The sequence below is a fragment of the Lichenostomus cassidix genome, chromosome 1, assembly GCF_008360975.1.
Source record: "Lichenostomus cassidix isolate B80296 chromosome 1, HeHo_3.0, whole genome shotgun sequence".
Taxonomy (NCBI): Eukaryota; Metazoa; Chordata; class Aves; order Passeriformes; family Meliphagidae; genus Lichenostomus; species Lichenostomus cassidix.
Genome location: NC_139479.1, coordinates 78,202,007 through 78,222,412, shown reverse-complemented (window position 1 = coordinate 78,222,412; position 20,406 = coordinate 78,202,007). Strand labels below are relative to the sequence as shown.

General features: G+C 38.3%; 1 protein-coding gene across 1 annotated transcript in view; it reads right to left on the bottom strand.

Moving 5' to 3' along the window:
* SLC36A4 (solute carrier family 36 member 4) overlaps window positions 1–20,406 on the bottom strand; it is an 83,803-nt gene that overhangs the window by 58,662 nt on the left and 4,735 nt on the right. Inside the window, exons 2-8 of the mRNA XM_085065139.1 lie at window positions 16,493–16,616; window positions 15,669–15,759; window positions 14,527–14,615; window positions 13,172–13,267; window positions 11,899–11,983; window positions 4,185–4,412; window positions 3,396–3,494 (exon numbers count right to left, since the gene is read on the bottom strand). Coding sequence (XP_084921265.1) covers window positions 3,396–3,494; window positions 4,185–4,412; window positions 11,899–11,983; window positions 13,172–13,267; window positions 14,527–14,615; window positions 15,669–15,759; window positions 16,493–16,616 — 812 coding nt within the window. The remainder of the gene's footprint in view (window positions 1–3,395; window positions 3,495–4,184; window positions 4,413–11,898; window positions 11,984–13,171; window positions 13,268–14,526; window positions 14,616–15,668; window positions 15,760–16,492; window positions 16,617–20,406) is intronic.

Genomic DNA, 20,406 nt, shown 5'->3' with positions numbered 1-20,406 from the left:
CCACCTTCTCCTGTCCCACACAGTAATGATCCCCACCCAGCTGCCCAGACAGTCACCATCTGCAGCAGCAACCTTAGACCAATCTGCAGTAACCCCATTTTTACAGACAATTCTAAAAGGCAGCAACTAAATGAGTAGCACAAGCAACAGACTGTAGCACTTAATCCTGTTACAAGCATCACTCACAGAGTAGTATGAATTAACATTAATCAGCTCTTCAATAGCACTAACCTTATTCCTGCTGCAGTTGTTGTAGTAACAAATGAACAACTTGCCTGGACTTCAGCAAAATGACAAAATTATTCAAATCTGCCATCAAATAAGAGTCTAGACTGATCTCACAGGCAGATATGAACAGCAAAATTCATCACATTAATATCATCCATTCATCATATTATTTTTTTTATTTTAATGAAAAATATCTCAAAATGGTTTTATAACACTGGCTGATGAAATGTTTAACTAGCTCTTAACATTATCCAAGTGCTACTTTCTAGGCACTGCCTTGGTTTCTTTGAGATTCTATATTGCAATCATAAACAGTCCACCTTTCCTCCTTTGAGTAATTACAGACTAAAGTCAATAAAACAGAGGTTCCTAAAGTCTGTTTATCTAGGAATTGACTATAGCCTATGCAAAAATATTCCAAATTGCTTCCATACTGCTGATTTCCTTATTACACTATCACAGCTAATCGGTCCTAAGCTAATGACAGATTTTAACCAAAACCCAGGTTCATACACTCATCATCTGTAAAACGAATGTGGTCTCTCAAATCAAGAAAAAAATTCTAGTCGGAATCTGCTGAATCATTGTAGCTCTCAGAAACACATTCCCTCTAGTGAAAAGGTCCTCTGTTTTATTATTGCCACTAATTTTTATTAGTTACTAATGAACTATATATATATATACTTTATGTGTTAAACCAAAAGGAAAAAATAAATAATTTGGAATAATGGGATAAAAAACCTGAAAAAATAAATTAAAAAACAAACAACCCCCCAAAACCAAACAATCAATCAAAAAAACCCCAAAACAAACAACAAAAAAGAACCACCACACGGAGGGCGGTTTTCCTCTCTTGTCAAGCTCCGTTTAAGATGACTGTACGAGCTCAAAACCTCAGAATTTCATAGTCCCTTTTCATAATACCCAGCAATCTGGCAGCTCTCATTCAGAAATCAAGGAAACACATTCAGAATCAAGGAAAAGAAAAACTGAGACCTCATAACTGTTTCTGACCAACTTATTGCATAAAAGTAGGCAATCAAAACCAACTTTTCTGAGAATTAAGACCTTAAGGCTTCTGTTTATACTGCCATGTTCAGCAGCTTCGCAGTAATGTGTGTTGTTTGCAAAACATCCCAGAACAGAATCTAAAATCAAGTCTCTAACAACAAGACTAAGATTACATAAATCCATTTTAAGTGCCTGCAGTCAGATACAGCAGACTGAGGAGCCAATCTAATTAAATGGAGCTTTTTTTTTCCTTACCAGAACAACTCAACCACATGCACATAGGAACCACAGTAAGTAAGATGGGGGCAGTAAGTTATCACACACCAGCTACTTCAACAACTTTGTTTTGTTCTGATTATTCAAATCCATGACATAATTTTTTCTTCAAACCTTCTCTGTAGTGCATGCAAATACAGCATAAGCATGCACAGCAAACATTCTGCATGTCCAAAATATCCCTGACAGGCAGGGACACATTAATATAATTCTGCATATAAGGAAGAGACATTAAGCTATAGATTTTCACTTCAATTTCCATTTGTAAAGATGTTATAATAATGGTCTTCCGTTAACACACAGAAGTCTTCTGGTCTTGTGTAAACACACACAAAGTGTATTGAACCATGATGAGCACAAACATTTAATTAGTTTGTAAACACTAGTAACAAAGCAAAAACTTAACCATGCTTTTCATTTGCTTTGAAGAGGAAGTAAATTATGGCCATGTGAAAAATAGAGACAGCTTATGCAGAAATACATGCAATACTTATATAACACTAATATCCAGTAATACAAAGCAGTATTTTTATGTTTTAAAGGTACAAACAGAATGAACCCTACATCATTATGCTCTCAAAAAAGAGAGAGTAAAATATTTGGAGTTCTTGAAGATGTCATTAGTAACAACCAGGGAGTCAAACAATCAAATGCTCTGGGCAGTTCTTTAAAAGGTTTACATCGGAAGTCAGTGCTACTGCTACTGAAGTAAATTGAAGGAGCTCTCTAATTTGGGATCTAATGTGCCAGAAAATAATTACCATAAACCAATTCCCTGCCTACAATTGAATAAACTACTGCTGCCAAATGATAAGCCTTCACCACCTTCCCAAGGCTTACAGGACTCTCACTAGGGATTCCCAGGCCACAAATACCTGTGTGCTATGCAGTACATGAGCAAACCCGACACAACTGGGACACAGATCAGATCTACTGTCATTGACACACACAGCAAGTGCAGTCTGTCCCAGACAGACTGCATAATCTAAAAGTAACAAGCTTAGTGTAGTCCAATCTGATTCTCTGAGCCTGGGAGGGGGGTTTTTGCCCAAGACCTGTAGGCATGAAATAATCTCAGACAAACATCTGATTTCCTACGATGAAGCTTCCAGATGACAAAAAGAAAGATGTCCAGATACACTCACATACATGGCAGCTAAACCTCCACATCAATCAGTTTATATGAGAAAAACAGTGGGAAACAGTTTGAAAATATACTTTTGTAACATAATATAAGTTTAAAGGTTTTCCTCTCCAGCTCTTCTGCCACTGAGAACACAGCAGCAAGGTAAAATAATTTAAGTCAGAGCTGTCAAATACAAAAAAGAAAAAAGACTTGAAAACCTTCTGTATCATGTCAGTGAGAAATAATCATTCCAGATTAATTGCATGCTGGTTTGGAGTTGGTTTAGTTTGGGTATGGTTTTTGGGAGGTTTTTTGGGGGTTTTTTGGGAGGGAGAAGGAGAGAAGGAGGGGTTTGTTGGTTGTTTTCTAATTTTAAGTATACACTTTAAGCTTAACAATTGCTCAAGTATGTAATTATATAACAGATAAAGCATATATAGTAATTTCCCAACAGTTTATGACCTGCCATTTCCAGAAACCTCTCTAGCTATTTTTTAAAATAGCTCATGTGGAACAAAAGTGGTTAACTACTTGGGACTAAAGGCATTCTTGCAATTTGGGAGGGGGCTAAGCATCCAAGTGATGAGGATGTTGTGTCCACAACTTTTGCCTTATTTGACCAGAAAAATTAGTCCTTTTCATACCAACACAGGAGATTAGTGCTTCAACAATACCAACAAAATAACAAGAGTAAAACTGCCTGTATTCCCAGCACAGAACCAGTGATTTTGAAGAGTCAATAAAAAGCACTTACCACACCGATTCCTTCAAAAGCAAATACTGCAGTCCCAAAAAACAGTGGGTATTTCTTCCAGCCAGCCACAGGAGGCAGTTTTCGAGGATCTCCTATATCCTGAAGAAAACAAAGCAAAACAGTGCATTAGCTCTTCCTAGAATTTTGATTGATGCATTATGTTATAGGAAAGAAAACTTGGTACATGTTGACAGTGGTATTTACATAGCTAACTACAATCCCCGGTTTTCCTACCAATCTTAGTCTTTTATACACAGTTATAGCCACCTTCCCACACAGAAACTTGCAGATGTATTTATTCTAGATTCCTATTACTGTCACCAGAAATTTTCACATTTAATATATGAGTGAGCATCCATTAAAACAGAAGGGAAAGTGCACATCTCAAGCATAATCTTCTGCTAACTTCCCAATGTATTACACTTTCTAACCTGCTTTCATACTGCACAGATATTCTTCATAACCATGAGGGAAACTAAAAGAAAGTCTCTTTTGTACAAGCCAAAGTCCTGCAGAACAATTAATTGCTATCTCACCCATTTTTTTTTTCGTAACTTCTCCTGCCTCCTTGCCCAGCCAATATCTCTCATTGCCTGCCTCCCCATTCTCTACTTCCCACTCATCAAAATACATATTTATATTATCATACATAAAGATGCCTCAGTTAAATACAAGATAATGCTGCCTCTCAGAAATTGTCAGTCAGTATATATCTATCAGAAACCAACTGCCACATGCAACATAACCTGCCACATGGAAAAACCAGATTATAAACTGTTTTATACTCACTCTAACAATATACTGGTAAATAATCACCAGGCTGACAGCCATGGACAGATTGGCAAGCAGTGAAAGCAAGGACAGGCTCTTAAGATCACGGATGAAGACCAGGAGGACCAGGAATGGCAGGAAGCACAGCATGTATATTCGTAAATCCATATTTCTTTTCTCAGAGGAACTGCTAGTGCCGCTAACGTTCATGGGAGCAATCTTACTTTCCAAGAATCCTTCATGGACCTTTATAAAAGCAAACAAACAAACAAAACCAATATGTTAAACATTGGTAGCAGTGAGTATATGGTCACATTGCTGTTTTCCTATAGGGAAATTTGTGCCACTGCTTCACCTGGTGAGTGCCAGGAATTTTGCAACCTCTGTACTCTCAGTGCAAAGGGGAAGACAAGGCACTTCTAGCAAGTGTTTCATCCTTAAGGCAAATGACGAAATCAGCACTTGAAAGCATCATAATCCCACCACTGACTAAAGAGGAAATTCACACATGCAGTTTAGACCACATTCCTTTCAGAAAGGGAGAGTTTGGTAAAATGAAAGCAAGCCAGAGGGATCTGGGCCTAACTCTTAAGAGTCTGAATTTTCCTAAGGAGAGTAAGGGGTTTAGATGATAAAATGCTATTGCATCTGAGTTCTGTGCCTAATAACCTTATGCCTTCACTATGCACAGCATAGCAGCATACCTGCAAAATAATGTTAGAATATGAACATGCCTGTCTTTCACTTAATTTTTTTTCACTCTTCACATTTTTAATAATGAATATTAAGTCAATTCTATAACCATGAGCTCTGACTGAGTAGAGAGTCCTATATCTATAAAACTGATCTAAATTAATGCTTATAAATTAACAGTAATACACAATGTGAAAGTGCATTAGGTTCTTTTGTACATAACACTACAATAGTTGCCTGTAGTACAAATCAGAAGATTGAGTTTGCGACTATTCACAACTCTCATTGCTTCCTTTGGGAAAAAGTCAGTGTGGCTACAACTGCCAAAAATTTGTTTTGTGGAAATGTACACAGCCATCTGTGCTGTGTGCACACCACAATCAAAACATCCAGAGCTGGTGGTTATTCTGCTTGCTGCAAAATGGTAACAGTTCAATTTGTTTTAAATCTCATCATGCTGTTTCCCCTAGGAGTGTATCCTTTCCTTTTCCCTACCACTGCATTCACCATCTTAAAAATCAGCCTATCACTGTACTTAATCTGCTCAGGCTGCTTAAAGCCTTTGGCTTGATGGCTACAAAAAGACACCTAGACAGTGAAAAAAAAACTCCTTATAGCACAGAGACAAACAAAAATGCTAAACTGATATATAACAAACAACTCACTTGATTTCCATTGTTTCAAATAACCCATAAATTCAGGAAGAGAAAATTAACTTAAAACTATTTTGTCTCTAACAAAAAGCATTATAGATTTTTTCCACTATGAAAAAGGGAAAGTTAAATGACACAATTCTGCAACCACATGTCTTCCAGAAATTTCATTTTATATGAAAACAGGCACTGGTCATTATGGAAACACTGATGGCTTCTACCTTGCAAGAATCTAAAGTGTCACTAGCAAGACATTTAACATCTATTAGTTTTCATTAAGATACCATTTTTAGAAAGCTACAAAGAAGATCTAATTACATTTTTAGAATTGAATTCACACAGCTACAATAACTCTACTTTGTCAAGTAGTAAGTCAAATACTTAACCAAATTATATCCCTAATGTGACATGAAGTAAAAGGTCTCTGTGGAAGTTTCCTGCTTTCCCACCAAACTTAAACAAAAATATAGAGCAAGCACTTTGGGCCTTTCACTTCAACAAGTCTTGTGTGTTTACTCGCTTGCATGCACTTGCAGGTAGCCAGAGCTGCTCTGCACAAAAGGACATGTAAAAGAGCTTTCTAAGAATCACAGTGTGATTTGAGCACATGAAATCTCTGCTGCAATAAATATTTAGCCCAGCATGTCTTTACTTTATACAAATACCTGTAGCCTGATGAGCTATTAGAAAAAAATAAATAAAACATTTATTCCTTAAAAATCTCAACCAAACAAAAAACTAGCAGACAAGATACAGTTCAAGTTGTAAAATACATTTTTACAATACCATAGTATAAACCAGCTTCTACTCAATAATTTCAATCATTCAAACACTTCAATTTTCTCTTAAAGGCAGAGGCATTCCCTTAGTATACACAAAACCCAATAGAAAGTACCTAAAGTAAGAAATAGGTTTTTTCCTATTAGCACCACCAAATCCCACCTAGAAATTTCACAGGAATTCACAGATTAATAGAATTGGAAAATGCAATGTACAATACTCTATAAAATTCTACTCAAACTTTGATCTACTGTGATCAGATTCCCTGATGATGGGTGTGATGAGATCATATCTCCATGTTGTGTTGGGTAAGTGTGGTCATACAAAATAGTTTTATAATTATCTGCCTTTTACTTTCACAAGAATATTGAGGAAAGCACAGAGAAAGAACATATTATGGCTACACACAAACTCTCCACAACCTTCATCAGGTGAATGAATATGGATCCACAATCAGCAAAACACAGCTGACTTCAATTCTTAGACTGTGCCTCCCTGGCCCTACCTTCCCACCTCCCACTTGCACCTTTCAGATCTGACTTGTATTCCTGCAATAAACCACAACACTATAATCTGCTTTACAATACTCTGAGCATGGTAACCCTTTCCCCCATATTGTTCCCTGCTCCAGCATTCACTGGAGAATGAAATGGAGGCCAAATGGATTCTCAAAAACATCAAGACTTGTAGGAGAAAGAAGCAGGTCCTGTTCCTTGAAACACAGTTTAAAAAAAGAAGTCAGGGCATCAAAGACATTCTAACTGAGAGAGGGGGAAAAAAAATACCAATGATGAAATTCTGAGCCTGCTCAGTACAGATTACTATTCTGCATTAACCAGATTTGCAATCACAGTTGTCTTTAGTCTGAGATATGAAAGGCACCTATTTCTTGTATGTTTTTGGACCACTTTCTCTTGTCCTCCCCTTTGAACTCAGTACCAAACTTGGCTCCATTTTCTAAACAAACACTTTGCCGTCCTGAGGGGCTGCTCTTAAGTCCTCCAAAAGCCAGTTCTTCTCCAAGCAGAACAAGCCCAGTTTCCCCAGACCTCACAGGACAAGTGCTTCAGCCCAAATCATTTCAGCAGGCTCCCCTAAACTCACTTCAGTCTGTCAATGACATTCCAGGACTGAGGATATCAAAACTCAACAGAATATTCTATATATGGTCTAACAAATGGGAAGTAAAGGAAGACAATCACTTCCCTCCATCTACCAGCAATTCTGCTATTCATACAACCCAGGATGCTGTTGCTTTCCTTTGCTGTCAGGACACACTGCTGGCTCATGATCATGACCACTACCCTCTGAATCTGACCATACAAACAGCTTTTTTTCCTCCAGCTAGTTGTCCGTCCATCCATCCATCCATCCATGCATCCCATAACAACCTTACTTGGATACAAGGATATTTTCAGAGAGAGCATGGAAGAACTTTATAAATTCCAGGTGGCATCCAGTGCTTTCTCATCATGTCAAAATTCAGACTCCACTGTTATGGACACAGTTAAAAGTGCAGAGGAGAACAGTTTATGTCCTTTTGTGGACATATATACCTTTAAATCAACTTAGTATCAAGGGAGTAGATTTAGCAACACCAGTCAGAGCAGTACCACTGACAGATTTAGGCAAGACCACAGGAAATACCCTGTAAAGGTGGATTTTGTGACATGAAAAATAGGGGTCCTGTACATTGACTCAGAAGAGTCACACCAGGTAAGATCCAGCAAGAGCTAATCTTGTGGGAGAACTAAACAAACAGAACGAGTTACTGACAGGTAGAAGAAAACTGAATTGGAAATTAAAATGCAAAAGTTGTACAAACTAAGGATCACTACTCTCCCTCTTAGAGTTGAGCAATTGGCTGTGGGAGATTGGACAGTAGAGAGTAGCAAAGGAAAACTCGAATGAAGATGAGATTTTACTGATTTGTTCAGGTGAAGGCTAACATCACCATGACTTTGAAAGTTTTCCTAGATTTTGCTTTTAAAAATTGATCAATTGACAATGCTTAAAACTGTTCCAAAAGTACCAAAATACAAAACAGCCAGAAGAACTTGGGGTTTTTAAACTTTTTCATATCCTCTTCACTTCTGTGCAGATTTACTGCTGATTGTGTTAGGATGGACTATGACTCACTTTCTATCTAACCTAGCCTCTTAAACATTAAAATTAATATTACCTCAGATTCCCATTCTGGACAATAATCACTTTCAATCTCCTGCTGCTCTCTGCTAGTGCACTACTGCACATGGCAGTCATACTGAGCCAAGAACAGCCAACACTCTCTGTAATTGTCTTTGTCCTGAACAAACCAACATGATCTGAAGTGTCAAACATTTCCCTAAACCACACGAGGAAATATCGTTTTGGTTTTAGAAGGGAAGCACACAGCCACTGAAGTCACTAAGCACAGTGATGTCCCCACACACAAGATTTCATCAGGAGTTACTTCAGTTATTCACGTATTAACTTACCATATTGGTGTGATGTCTGAAAAAGGGTTTTTTTCCACTCATTTGCACAGCCCAAGCAGAGTTCATCAGCTTCACAAATCCAGGAAGATCAAACACTTGTGCAAATCTAGTTGTCAAGCTCCTTCTCCACTCAAAACTAATGCACAATTAGTGGCTGCAAAAAACTCAGTTCAACCAATGAACACACTGGCTTCTTACAGCAACTATCTCAGAAGCAAGAAATAATTCCATTTCCTTAGTGTCTTTAACAGAGACCACTGTTTCCTCGCCTGTATCCCAAACCACTCTCTTTTTGTCATGCAGTCTTATGGACTTTTCAACATCTAGTGGGCTCAAAACAGCAGTCTTTCAACTCACTGGTTCCTCCTAATTTCTTCCTTACTCAGCTCAGAGCAACAGCCAGACAAGACCATATCTGGCACAAAACCAGTATGTTATCAGAGAGATAAAGACTGTATTATAACCCTGTAATTTGGCATGAACAGGACAAATAAATGTTTCACAATTCATTTAGTTCTGGCATTTCTTTATTACTTAGTACTGAACCTTGCAACATTTTTGACACATCCAGTTTTATGACTAAGCACAATTTCCAAAGTTTTGTGAGTTTTTTTCCCTAAAAAAAAATGGGGGAAAAAAAAAATCAAAATTTCACTACCTGGTGTACTATTGATGGGTCATCTTCAAGGTGCTAAAGATCTAAAAAAATGCTCACAAAAACCAAGAACATGTTTTCATTTCTTAGCTTTATCAGCAAACAATGAAAGATGACACTTTTCCAGATAATTCAGCAAATATGCATGAGAAAAATTATACATTTGCTTTCATTGAAAGGGCAGCCAGGCACTGGAACAAGTTGCTCAGGGAAGTGTTGGAATCTCCACCCTTTTAAGTGTTCAAGAAATGTGTGGATGTGGCACTTGGGAACATGGTTTAGTGGTGAACGTGGCAGTGTTGGGTTAACAGTTGGTCTTGATAATCTTTGTACAACCAACCTTAACAATTCTATGATTCTACTGAAATGCCAAGACTCTTGACGTAGGGTCCTCTGCTATCCACACAGGAAATGCAAAGTAACTATGGCATGACAGGGGACCACGCTGTTCTGAGCACAGGTTCTTTTCCCTATCCCTGTGTATTCCTGCTCCAATCTTGCTGCAGTCAGCCCTCAAGATTTTTGTTCCAGTTTTACTGTTCTTCTCCAATTCTAGACACTTTCACCCAACTTATTTCTTTATTACATCCTGACAGAGTTAACCAGAACCTTCATCACCAGTCTAAGTTTCTTTGGTGCTCCTGGAAAATATTCCTTAGGAAAAGCTTGACTTGACATTCAGCATAACTGAAAATAGGATCTTGCAGCACAGTCTCTGGAAAACACTAATGTAATGCAGAAAAGATCTCAGGGGAAGTTTCCACCAGTTTCGGTGGACTTAATTCGCTCACACCAGCAAGCAAACATGATCAGCATGTTTATCAGATTATAATGCAGATGTGTTGGTCAAGGTATGCCATTAGTAACATTTTTACTGTGTTTTTCTTTTAGCCCAGTTCTCCCCTCCGTGCCCCCCCACTCCCTCTCTTCACCTTCCCCACCCTTTCACTACCCCAAATCATTAGAGATTTCAGGCTGTAGCAATTTTTGTTCTTTGGTGCCCTCTACGGGACAGATTTCTGCAATAGAAAGTTGTCAGGAAGAAACCAGACTTCTCACTCCCAGAAGAGCAAGCACCAGGCAATCTAAATCTAAATCAAGTACATTTGGAAGTAGAACTTCTGAATTGCTAATGACTTTAATCCTTCCATAGGGTCCATGTTATAGGTGTCTGCAGCTACTGCTTTTGCAGCTGTTGCTCTCCCATAAGTACTTTCAACTCTTATTCAAGAGAGCAACAAGTTTCCTGAAAGAGGGTTTCAGTGTTTTTTTCCTCAAAGCAACAAAAGCCAAGGTCAGCAAGTATTCAGTCTCACCTTTTGCTTAAGACCACAGGACATATGTAACAGATTGATCAGAAAGGTTTTAATTCAAACTCATGTCACAGAGGATGCATTAAGAGGAGCATCCACCCTGTGCTGGCTGACCCTCCTGCTCAGACACACAAACTGCTGACTGCAGCTGCCAAGTGAGCCCAGAGGAAGGACCAACACACACCAGGGACCTCATCAACAGAATCATTCTATGAGAAGGAGCTTAGAAGGACTGAAGAACGAGAGACAAAGCAGGTGAACAAAAGCAGGAGCAGCTGTCGCGAAAGTGACAAGCATGGTTTTGTTTGCTTTTGTCAGTGATGGATGGCTGTAAGGAAGAAAAGGGGTAGATTGGTTTTATTGAAAGGTTTGGGGGTCACTTGCAATGTGCAAAGGCATTTTTGGTTGTGGTGATTCATTTGCAATGTTCAGTTGACTTAAGCAACTTCAGGGATAAAACTTAACTGAACGAGATGTGACCAAATGCAAAGCATTCACAGGAAAGCAAAAACAATTTTAAGATTATATCATGTATCCCCTCTGTTAGATAGAGGGGAGACAGCATAAAAATACTCAAAAATATAAAAGGTATCCACAAATAGAAAAGCATAAATTACTTATAGCTAGAACATGAAATAAAGAACTTACAATATCAATAAGAAATTTGAAGCTTCTACAAAGAAGCAGCTGTCTAACAGATAAAGCAAGCATTGGAACTGACTACTGAGCAAGCTGTGGAAATTTCAATGTCAGGCAGTTTTTTGGAACAAAAATCACGATTCATTTAGATACAGTGGATTCTGTGAATAGAAGGGACTAAACAAGAACCAAAAAAAAATTCCAGTTACATGAAAAGAATAAAATATGCCCAGGAGGTTGGGGAGAGAAAAAGGAAGTCAGCAGAAAGCCTAGCAAAAAAAAAGAAAAAAAAAATCTGGGACAACTGGCTTCTAGACCAGGTTATGCCTTATTTTCCATCATTTCCACAATTAATTTTTAAACTCATCAAACAATTCAGAAGGAAATACACACTTTCACAAGATCTGAATTTAGCTCACCTTGTCCTTTGCCCCTTTTTACCAAAATCCTTAGAGGAAATAAAAGTGAGGAAAAATTAATCTAAACCTATAACTGCTTCTTCCATACGGCAATATTACTCACTTGTTTCACATTTTCTGCCAAGAACACAACATAAACACCACAAAATCCCAGCTGTGTTATCACTAGGAAAAAGTCCACAATACACCTGAGGAAGAAAAAACAAACACACGTTATACTTAAGATGCAAATGATTAACCCATTGCTACCTAATATGCAATTCCTGCTCCTTTTTGAAGTAGTCAAAATGCTGTACTCGAAAGCCACATTCATCTCACAAGCACTGCAAAGCATGTTCCTCCCATGTCAAAACAGGGTGGTGATCACTGAAAGAACACTGTGGTTCAGACTGTTTTTGAAAAAAGTGATATACAGTGGTGGTCTGAAGACAGATTGTAATGAAACTCTGCTAGAGTCAAGCATAGAGCAGAGATCTGCCCCAGAGAATGGATTTGCTGCAGCACAGAGTCCCTGGAGACCTAATTGCCATTGGAGGCTTGAAACTCTTTGGTGCAATAGAGAATTGTCATTATGTATCAGAACAGACCAATTTTCCCTCTAATTGAACTGCACTCCATTCCTATGAAGTCATCACTAAAGATCTTAAAACACTAGCTCACTAGCAAGATGCTGCATCTTTGAAAATAGCAGGAATATAAAATATTCTTCCACAAGTGAGGTAAAAACCACTTTAAATTAATGCTGAGCAACATGTCTCTTTCAGGATTCACGATTTCACTACTGTGCAGTCATACCATAAAGTCTACAAACAGAAACATATGGCAAAGAATAAATAATGTGTTCTTTGTAAAAGAGAGATAAAATATTTAACAGATGCAACAAGCCATTTACATCCTCATATCATTATTGCAAAAATACTAAATATTTCTCCATTATTTGTATGTTATATTTAAACAGGAATCAAAGAATTGTTTTGCTTCCTCTCAGAATACATACATTAAAGTAATTAACATTTGCAGTATCAACCTGCAATGCAGAGAAATGTAGGGAAAAGAGAATGAAAAGTTAAACTACATAATTACATTACACAATACAAAATGCATTTCTGATTATAACACATCTCTTCCTACATTACTAAACAGAATTCTTTTTCTTCAGAGCTCTTGTAGAACTGAAAATTGAAATGCCTAATACAGTCAAACATCCTCCCATCTCACCACTACTAGCTGGCAGCAGGAAATAATAAATAACACTGCATAAAAGTGTTTTTAAGGAAGGTAACATATATGTAAAATGGAAATCTCCTGATCATTCCAAATGTAGCCACTAACTTTTAAAAATCAATTAATTCAACCAAATTCTAATTCAAGCTTACCGGCCCCAAGAAGCTCGTTTCTGAAGAGCAGCCAGAGGCCCCACTTCCATTGCACAGCTAACTGTATCACTGTATCCCAGTGAGGACCTTTTCAACCTGAAATCAAAAAAGGAGGAAAGAACAGAGTTACCAGAAACTATGAGGACCTAGAACCCTCCTTTGAAAATGCTGTTGGTCTTCCATGATTATAACATGCAATCATCTGCAGCAACACTCTGCTGCTGTAGAATTTCAGAGGTATGGTCTGGGCTTCTTCACCCCAGGAAGGGCTACTTAGCACTTTACAAGCACGGGAAACACAGTGTAGCTTCCCCACAATTCAACAGTACTAAATAAGTTTCCTACAAAATAAGATATTTTTTGGTAAATTACTCCAAAATCATGTTCTTATATGAGTTTAAGAAATTAATCTCAAATCTAAAAGGGACAAAGAACTTAAACAGGATATAACAACTCTTCCTGCATAACCAGTTATTTACAATTGAGTCAATGATCTTTTTTCAGTCACCAACTTTATTCAAAACTACAGAAGAAAAATTCAGGAATTACAGGGTCCGTTCACATTACAATATCCTATTAATTTGGTTAAATAGATTTTCCAGCTACAGGGACACAAATAGTTTTACAATTCTACTCAGTTCAAAAGTTCACTGCACTTTGAAACATGAGACCCTCCCACTGCTTCTCTTTAACACCTGACAGTAAGATAAAATATTTTATGAAAGTCACTATTAATCAAAATACTCTATCAGTCAAATCTGAGTAACTGCTTCCCCCCAGTATTGCACATCTCACTTGGAGGAGTACTTAGTGTTTATCTGCTCACTTGCATAATTTTAACATTCCTTCAGTACTAGAATTTCAAAGAATCACGTTGCCACAATTCAAAGAGACAGAGCTCACATACAATCATGAAAGACATTAACAGCATTTCTTAGTTTATCTTTCATTCCTATAAAGTACTAATAAACTCAGTAGGTATTTATAAATTACACATTTTTCAAAGCTATGAAGACTCAGAAGCTCAGTGAATATAAAGGGCTAACGGACTGAAAATAAGCAATTAAAACTGCAATGAGAAAGGCATTATTATTTGCCAGCAGGGAAGATGGTACTGGGCAACACAAGTTAAGCCAACTTCTTTTTGTGTATGAGCAGAAAACAAATATGTTTTTCCAACGTATTGCACAAAGCATAGCTATTTTTACTAGGTGCACACTGAGAACTTGAGTGTTGCCTCTAACGAGTAGAAGATTCTAAATAAAAGGGAGAAAACAGAAAAGAGAAACAGAAAAGAGGAATGAAAAGAAAAAAATACTCAAACTCAGCAACTGAATGAGTAGTTCCACATTTACCTCTGACATAGACAGTGGCTGCAACGTACCAAGATGTGCATACAGTGAACAGATATAACTCCTATGAACACAAGGCTGATTGGTCCAACCTGGTATGGAAAAAAAAGGGGCAACACAGGAGACAGAGAAATTATCATGAAAATATGCTGGCAAAAAATCTATACATGTAAAAATGTCATACTGTAGCAAATACAGTAGTAATTAAAAATTTTGTGCAGCTGGATTTTTTTCTGCTCTCAGTGGGGCGTTGTTGGTGATGTTTAATGACATCCCTTAGTTTTGGTTCAGTACATAAGAGAACGCTATAAAGGGGTGATCAAACCACAAATACCAAATAGGCACAAACTTCTCTGCTTCATTTGCCAAAAAAGTTTGTCAAGACAGAAGACTGCATAGACTGCACAATTCAGTGGTTTGAACCACTTTAACGTGGTAATGACAGTAAAAGTTACAAGTTATAGATTATTATCAAATTAAATCATTTGTTTCAGAGTAGAAGTTTGACCAGAAGTTTTCACAGAAGGAACTTGCCTTGCACACATGTAACTTCCACTCTCAAACTGAACAACCTTTACTATGGAATTACAGGATTAATTAGTTTCATTTGAAAATTAGTTTCAATTGAAAATTTCATTTGATCAAATTTACTCTGCCCTAGGAAATGCATTGCTTGCTATTGTTAGCTATAAACAACCTGAGCTATACCCTGTTTCTGCAGAAACACTAGATTGATTCAACAAGCTGATGCTTAATCCTAAAACATGCAAGCTGTCTCTAGAGAAGTCTGTACAGAGATAAGACAACCCCATAGTAACAATTCCCATGAGACATCATAGGAGTCTGAGGAAATCAAAATATTTCTTCTTTTCTGACAAATTTTTTGTTTGGACCAGGAAAACACTTTGGTTAAGCAAAAATGCAACTCATGCAATGAAATCTTCAGGGTGAAGTAGTAATTTTCTTTAAAACAATAAAAATCTTAATCTCCAGTACTGATTTCACCAAACTAAAGAGGAGAAACAACACAACTCTATTAAGATGGCACTGACAAGTAAGAAGCATTGAAATTTTAGTTTTTCCAGGACATATACCTGTAAATCTTTCCAGATAATTTTTCTAGTCTATGGAAAAGGAATTCTTACCACAATGCCAGCATTTTTTATTGCAAGTGGAAGACCAAGAAGCCCAGTTCCGATGTTTCCCTTGAGGAGGTGAGTAAGTGTTTGTATAAACCTGAGGATAAAATGTCACATTAGAAGTACACCTAGATGGGGCAGAGGGCAAAACCAAAACCATACCCTCTGTCATTTAATAATAAAATTATTAATTTTAGTTTCAACTTACAATTTACAGTGGTCTAGCTATACTAAAGGAAGTGAAGCACATTCCAATAATGTTTTTATTCATCCTTACACATGAGCACCCCCAAATAGAACATATAAGTCTGATCTTCAGTTCTTTACTCCAGCTTGTGAAATGTTAATTTCTTGGGAATTTCATAGTTCTTTTGTCTCAGAGTCAAAATTACCAAGTTTTATCAATGTTATTTTAGAATCAGTAACATTTGAAAAAATCATCAGCTGCAAATCATAAGTCTGTCAGCCAAAGCTTTTTCCAAAGGAAGAAACAAAAAACCTTTACAAGCTTTTCTAATTAAACTTTCAAAACAGGTTGTCTCCAGAGTCTTCTCAAAATCTTCTTTAAACAGTGTTTGCACTTTTGAGTAGCCCTATCACTTTACAAATAGGAACCTTGGAATATTTTATAGCCAGTACATTGTTAGCTTCTAAACAACAGAGAACCTACTCAAAATGGGCTGCTTTTCGGGAGAACTACAAAAAGTCCATATGCATAACCACAAAACTGTTCTGCAGGTGCAAGAAAACCCCTTCAGAGTTCAGTAAACTGCTCATAAGAAACAAGTCAGAGGCAAGAAATTGGAACAAGCTGATTCTTAATCACATACGTAATGCCTTCTTCATTTTCAAGCTGGTAATGCGTCTTAACTGGCAGGAAAGTATTTTCATGCTCTTCATCTGAGATGCCATCTGACTCTTCTTCATCAATTAAAGGCTTCATTACTTCCATGCCTGAACAACAGAGTTAACACTACATTAGCATTAGAAACAAGCTTACGGTTCGGAAGTAAAACGTGATTCAAATTTCCCATGCCATGAGGTTTAAATGTGTTCCTAACTATAAAGATGATTTAAGCAGACACATAGGGCACAAGTTTGCACAGGATATTATCTCTCTTTAAAGTGGCACACCATTTCATTATTATTATTATTATTATTATTGTCAAACACTACAGTTTTTCACTAAGAAAAACAACTTTCTATCATGACAATATTGGTGGTTTAGATCACTTTGCAAGCTAATGCAACACAGAGCAAAACAGAAAAGTCATCCATCATTACAAAAGGACGAGATTAATCTTAACCACTGGTAGCTACTGCAGAATTAAACACCTAGTCTGCACTCAGCAGTGGTGAGCAAGGGCACACCCCAGCATCACCCCATCCTAAAATAGACGGATAAAGACAGATACCACAGGAAATGTCTCTATGCACTGGAGAAAGAACCAAAATACAGGAATCAGGCTGCATGCTCTGAGAGCTGCAATTTCGTGAACCTTTTAAACCAGCATAAAATTGCAGCTAAATAACAGCACCAAGTAACAAGGCAGTCAGTAGTGAACAAAACTGCCTTTCAGGCAAAACTAACAGCTTATGCCAGTTTAATGTTGAGGAAATTATAACCATTTTAAATTACTACAGTTAAGCAAAGCAAATCCTGCCAAGAGCAAAAAGGTTATTTACCCTACACTTGCCTACCACAATTTCCATTCATAAACTATGTTTAATAAGTCTCAACTTCCATAACTTTCATAAAAAATTTTTAAAAAAAAGAAATGCCTGTAATATTAACATTTTCTATTAAAAAAAAACCCAAACCACACCACATTTACATTTACATTACAAAGCAGCCATTGCGTGGCAAGGTTTTGGTAGTGATGGAGCCACAGGAGTGCCTTCTGTGAGCAGCTGCTGGGAGCTTCCCCCATGTCAACAGAGCGAATGCCAGCTGGCACCGTGACAGATCTACTGCTGGCCAAGTCCAAGCCCACCAGCAATGGTGGCAGCACCTCTGCAATAACAGTTAAGAAGGGAAAAAACCTGCCAAGCAACTACAGCTGGAGAGTGGACTGAGAATATGTGACAGCAACAGCCTTGCAAGGTCAGTGCAGAAGGAGGGGCAGGAGGTGCTCCAGGCGCCAGAGCAGAGATTGCCCTGCAGCCCTTGCTGCAGACCATGGAGAGGCAGCTGTGCTCCTGCAGCTCATGGAGGTCCATGGGGCAGAAGAGATCCAGCTGCAACCCCTGGAGGATCCCACAGTGGAGCAGGTGGATACCCAAAGGAGGCTGTAACCTCGAGGGAAGCCCATGCTGGAGCAGAGTCCTTTGAGAGGACCTGCAGCCCCATGGAGAGAAGAGCTTAAGTTTTGGAGCAGGTTTGGTGGCAGGTTTGTGACCCCATGGGGGACCCACACTGGAGCAGTTTCTGGGAGACTCTCTCCCATGGGAGGGACTCACACTGGAACATGGGAAGAGGGTGAGGAGTCCTCCCCCTGAGGAGAAAGGAGCAGAAGAAATAACATGAGATGAACTGACTGCCAGCCCCCATTCCCCATCTCCCTACATCACTGGAGGCAGGAAGCAGAGAAACTGTGAGGGAAGCTGAACCTGGGAAGAAGGGAGAGATGGGGAGAAGGGTTTTTTTGGATTTATTATTACTTCGCCTTACCCTGCTCTGATTTGACTGACAAGAAATTCAATTAATTTACCCAGGTCAAGCCTGTTTTGCCCATGACTGTAATTGGCAAGTGATCTCTCCCTGCCCTTATCTTAACCCACAAAAATTTTGTTATATTTTCTGCAGCTGAGGGGGAGAGTGATAGAGTAGCTTTTGTGGGCAGCCAGAATCCAGTCAGGGTCAACCCACCACAGCCATTAAACAAATCATTAAGGTTTTTGTGAAACCTTGGAGATGTCTAGCCCACCAGCAGGGGCACTGAAGCCAATGCTAAGCAACAGGAACTTCTAAAGAAAAACTGCAGACCAAGTGTAAAAATCCTACAAAGCAGAAGGCAGCTTATCTAAGTCATTAAAATTAAATCATACAGCTCAAACTCTCTTGAAAACACCAAAGGATAGTCAAAATTTCAAGTCTGAACACTTGAAAAGCCAGTAATGAAAGCACCTGACAGAAGCAAAGATGCCCAGTCAAGAGCAAAAATCAGAGGTCAGAGACTCAACAAGAAAGTACACTCTAGAGCAAATTTATACTCAGTGATAGTCTAATTATATAAGTCAAGATGGACTTCATTACGTTTCTCTACATGGCACACAGTTTATGAACTGATCAAAAGAAGAATCAGTAAAGTTCCTTTCCTTTGCTCCCACAGCATTGTGCTGACTAGTTCTGGAGGATGCCACAACCATCCTCCCCCTCAGCTGTGAGTCACTGCTGAGCTCATTTGATGCTCACAAAGACCTGCATACTCTAGTTCTGGAGCAAACGTTGGTCTCCTCAGTGATCAGAGGGAGTTGGAAGCTTCACCCAGTGGGCAACTGATTAGATTGATTTTCATTGTTTAAAATATTAATTCCAAATTAATAGTCTGAAGGAGCAAGCCAAACTACAAGCGTCCAAAGTCCGTGATCACATGAGATTCAATAACATATAGAAGAAATAATAATTATTTTTCCAGTTTTGTCTCCAGCTCGTTTTGTAGGATGCAATCTGCAATGCTAAATAATGACAACACACAGCAAGTAAGGCTCCTGCTTAGCAGCATGAGGGGATCAGCATGACCCTTAGGACCAACAGCTTTGGTGAGTATCAGCAACTGCTCAGTCAAGGGAGAAAAGTAACATTTTCTTCTTCCATTGCAACCTGAGACTGGAACGTTTGATATATACAGGCATCTACGCTGTTTACCATGCAGCCAGATGACACTCAAAAGACTTGGAACTTTTTAGACACCTCATTTTTCTTTCTCTCCCAACTTCCTAACCCATCTTCTGATCACAAAGGTAGTCCTTTAAAAATAGATTTAGACATACTCAAGCATTCCCCTCATCTTTTAAGTAATAAAAACTCTCTTAACACAAACTGTTTTTCTTCTGAAAGCTCATCTACCCATGCTTAAAGCCATCTAGTCATCTAGATATTGTCATCACTATTCTACTGTCCCATTCACCCACATTCTCAGAAATTGCTTAAATTAGACCCGAGAATATCCATTTCCAGTATGCACACTAAGGCTGGGAGTTAGCTGTTCCCATTCTAACATAGCAACACATTTGAGAATAAATTCCATTGGAAGTTTTAAAATGCAGGCAACAGCAATCAGCACCAACTCACATTGGTGCTGATTGTCGTAACAATAACATAAATACACTTACTACAGGTTCCTCTGAAATACTGCATTACATAAAATAATCCAACAATGCTATCTAGTCTCTATTCTAGCCATAAAGATGCTTTTGAATTGTCTCTTTTCCTCATCATTCTTCCTTCATCCCATGACTGGTGTACAGTTTTGGCCAAAATACGTGAACCCATTAAGAGTAACGGTACTGAGACATTAACAGGAGACTTGGATCATACGACTTTCTAAGCATGGGGTTTCATTTGCTAATAGATCTCTACTGTTGGAATACTGTGGCTGGGTTCCACTGCACAGCTCATCCCTACAGTGGCATCCAGGCTTGTTTAGCACCCAAATTTAAGATGACCAAACTTGTAGACTAGAGCGCACAAGGCAAAAAAGCTTGAGCTTTGCATACTTGGACCTAGCTTGAAATTAACTAT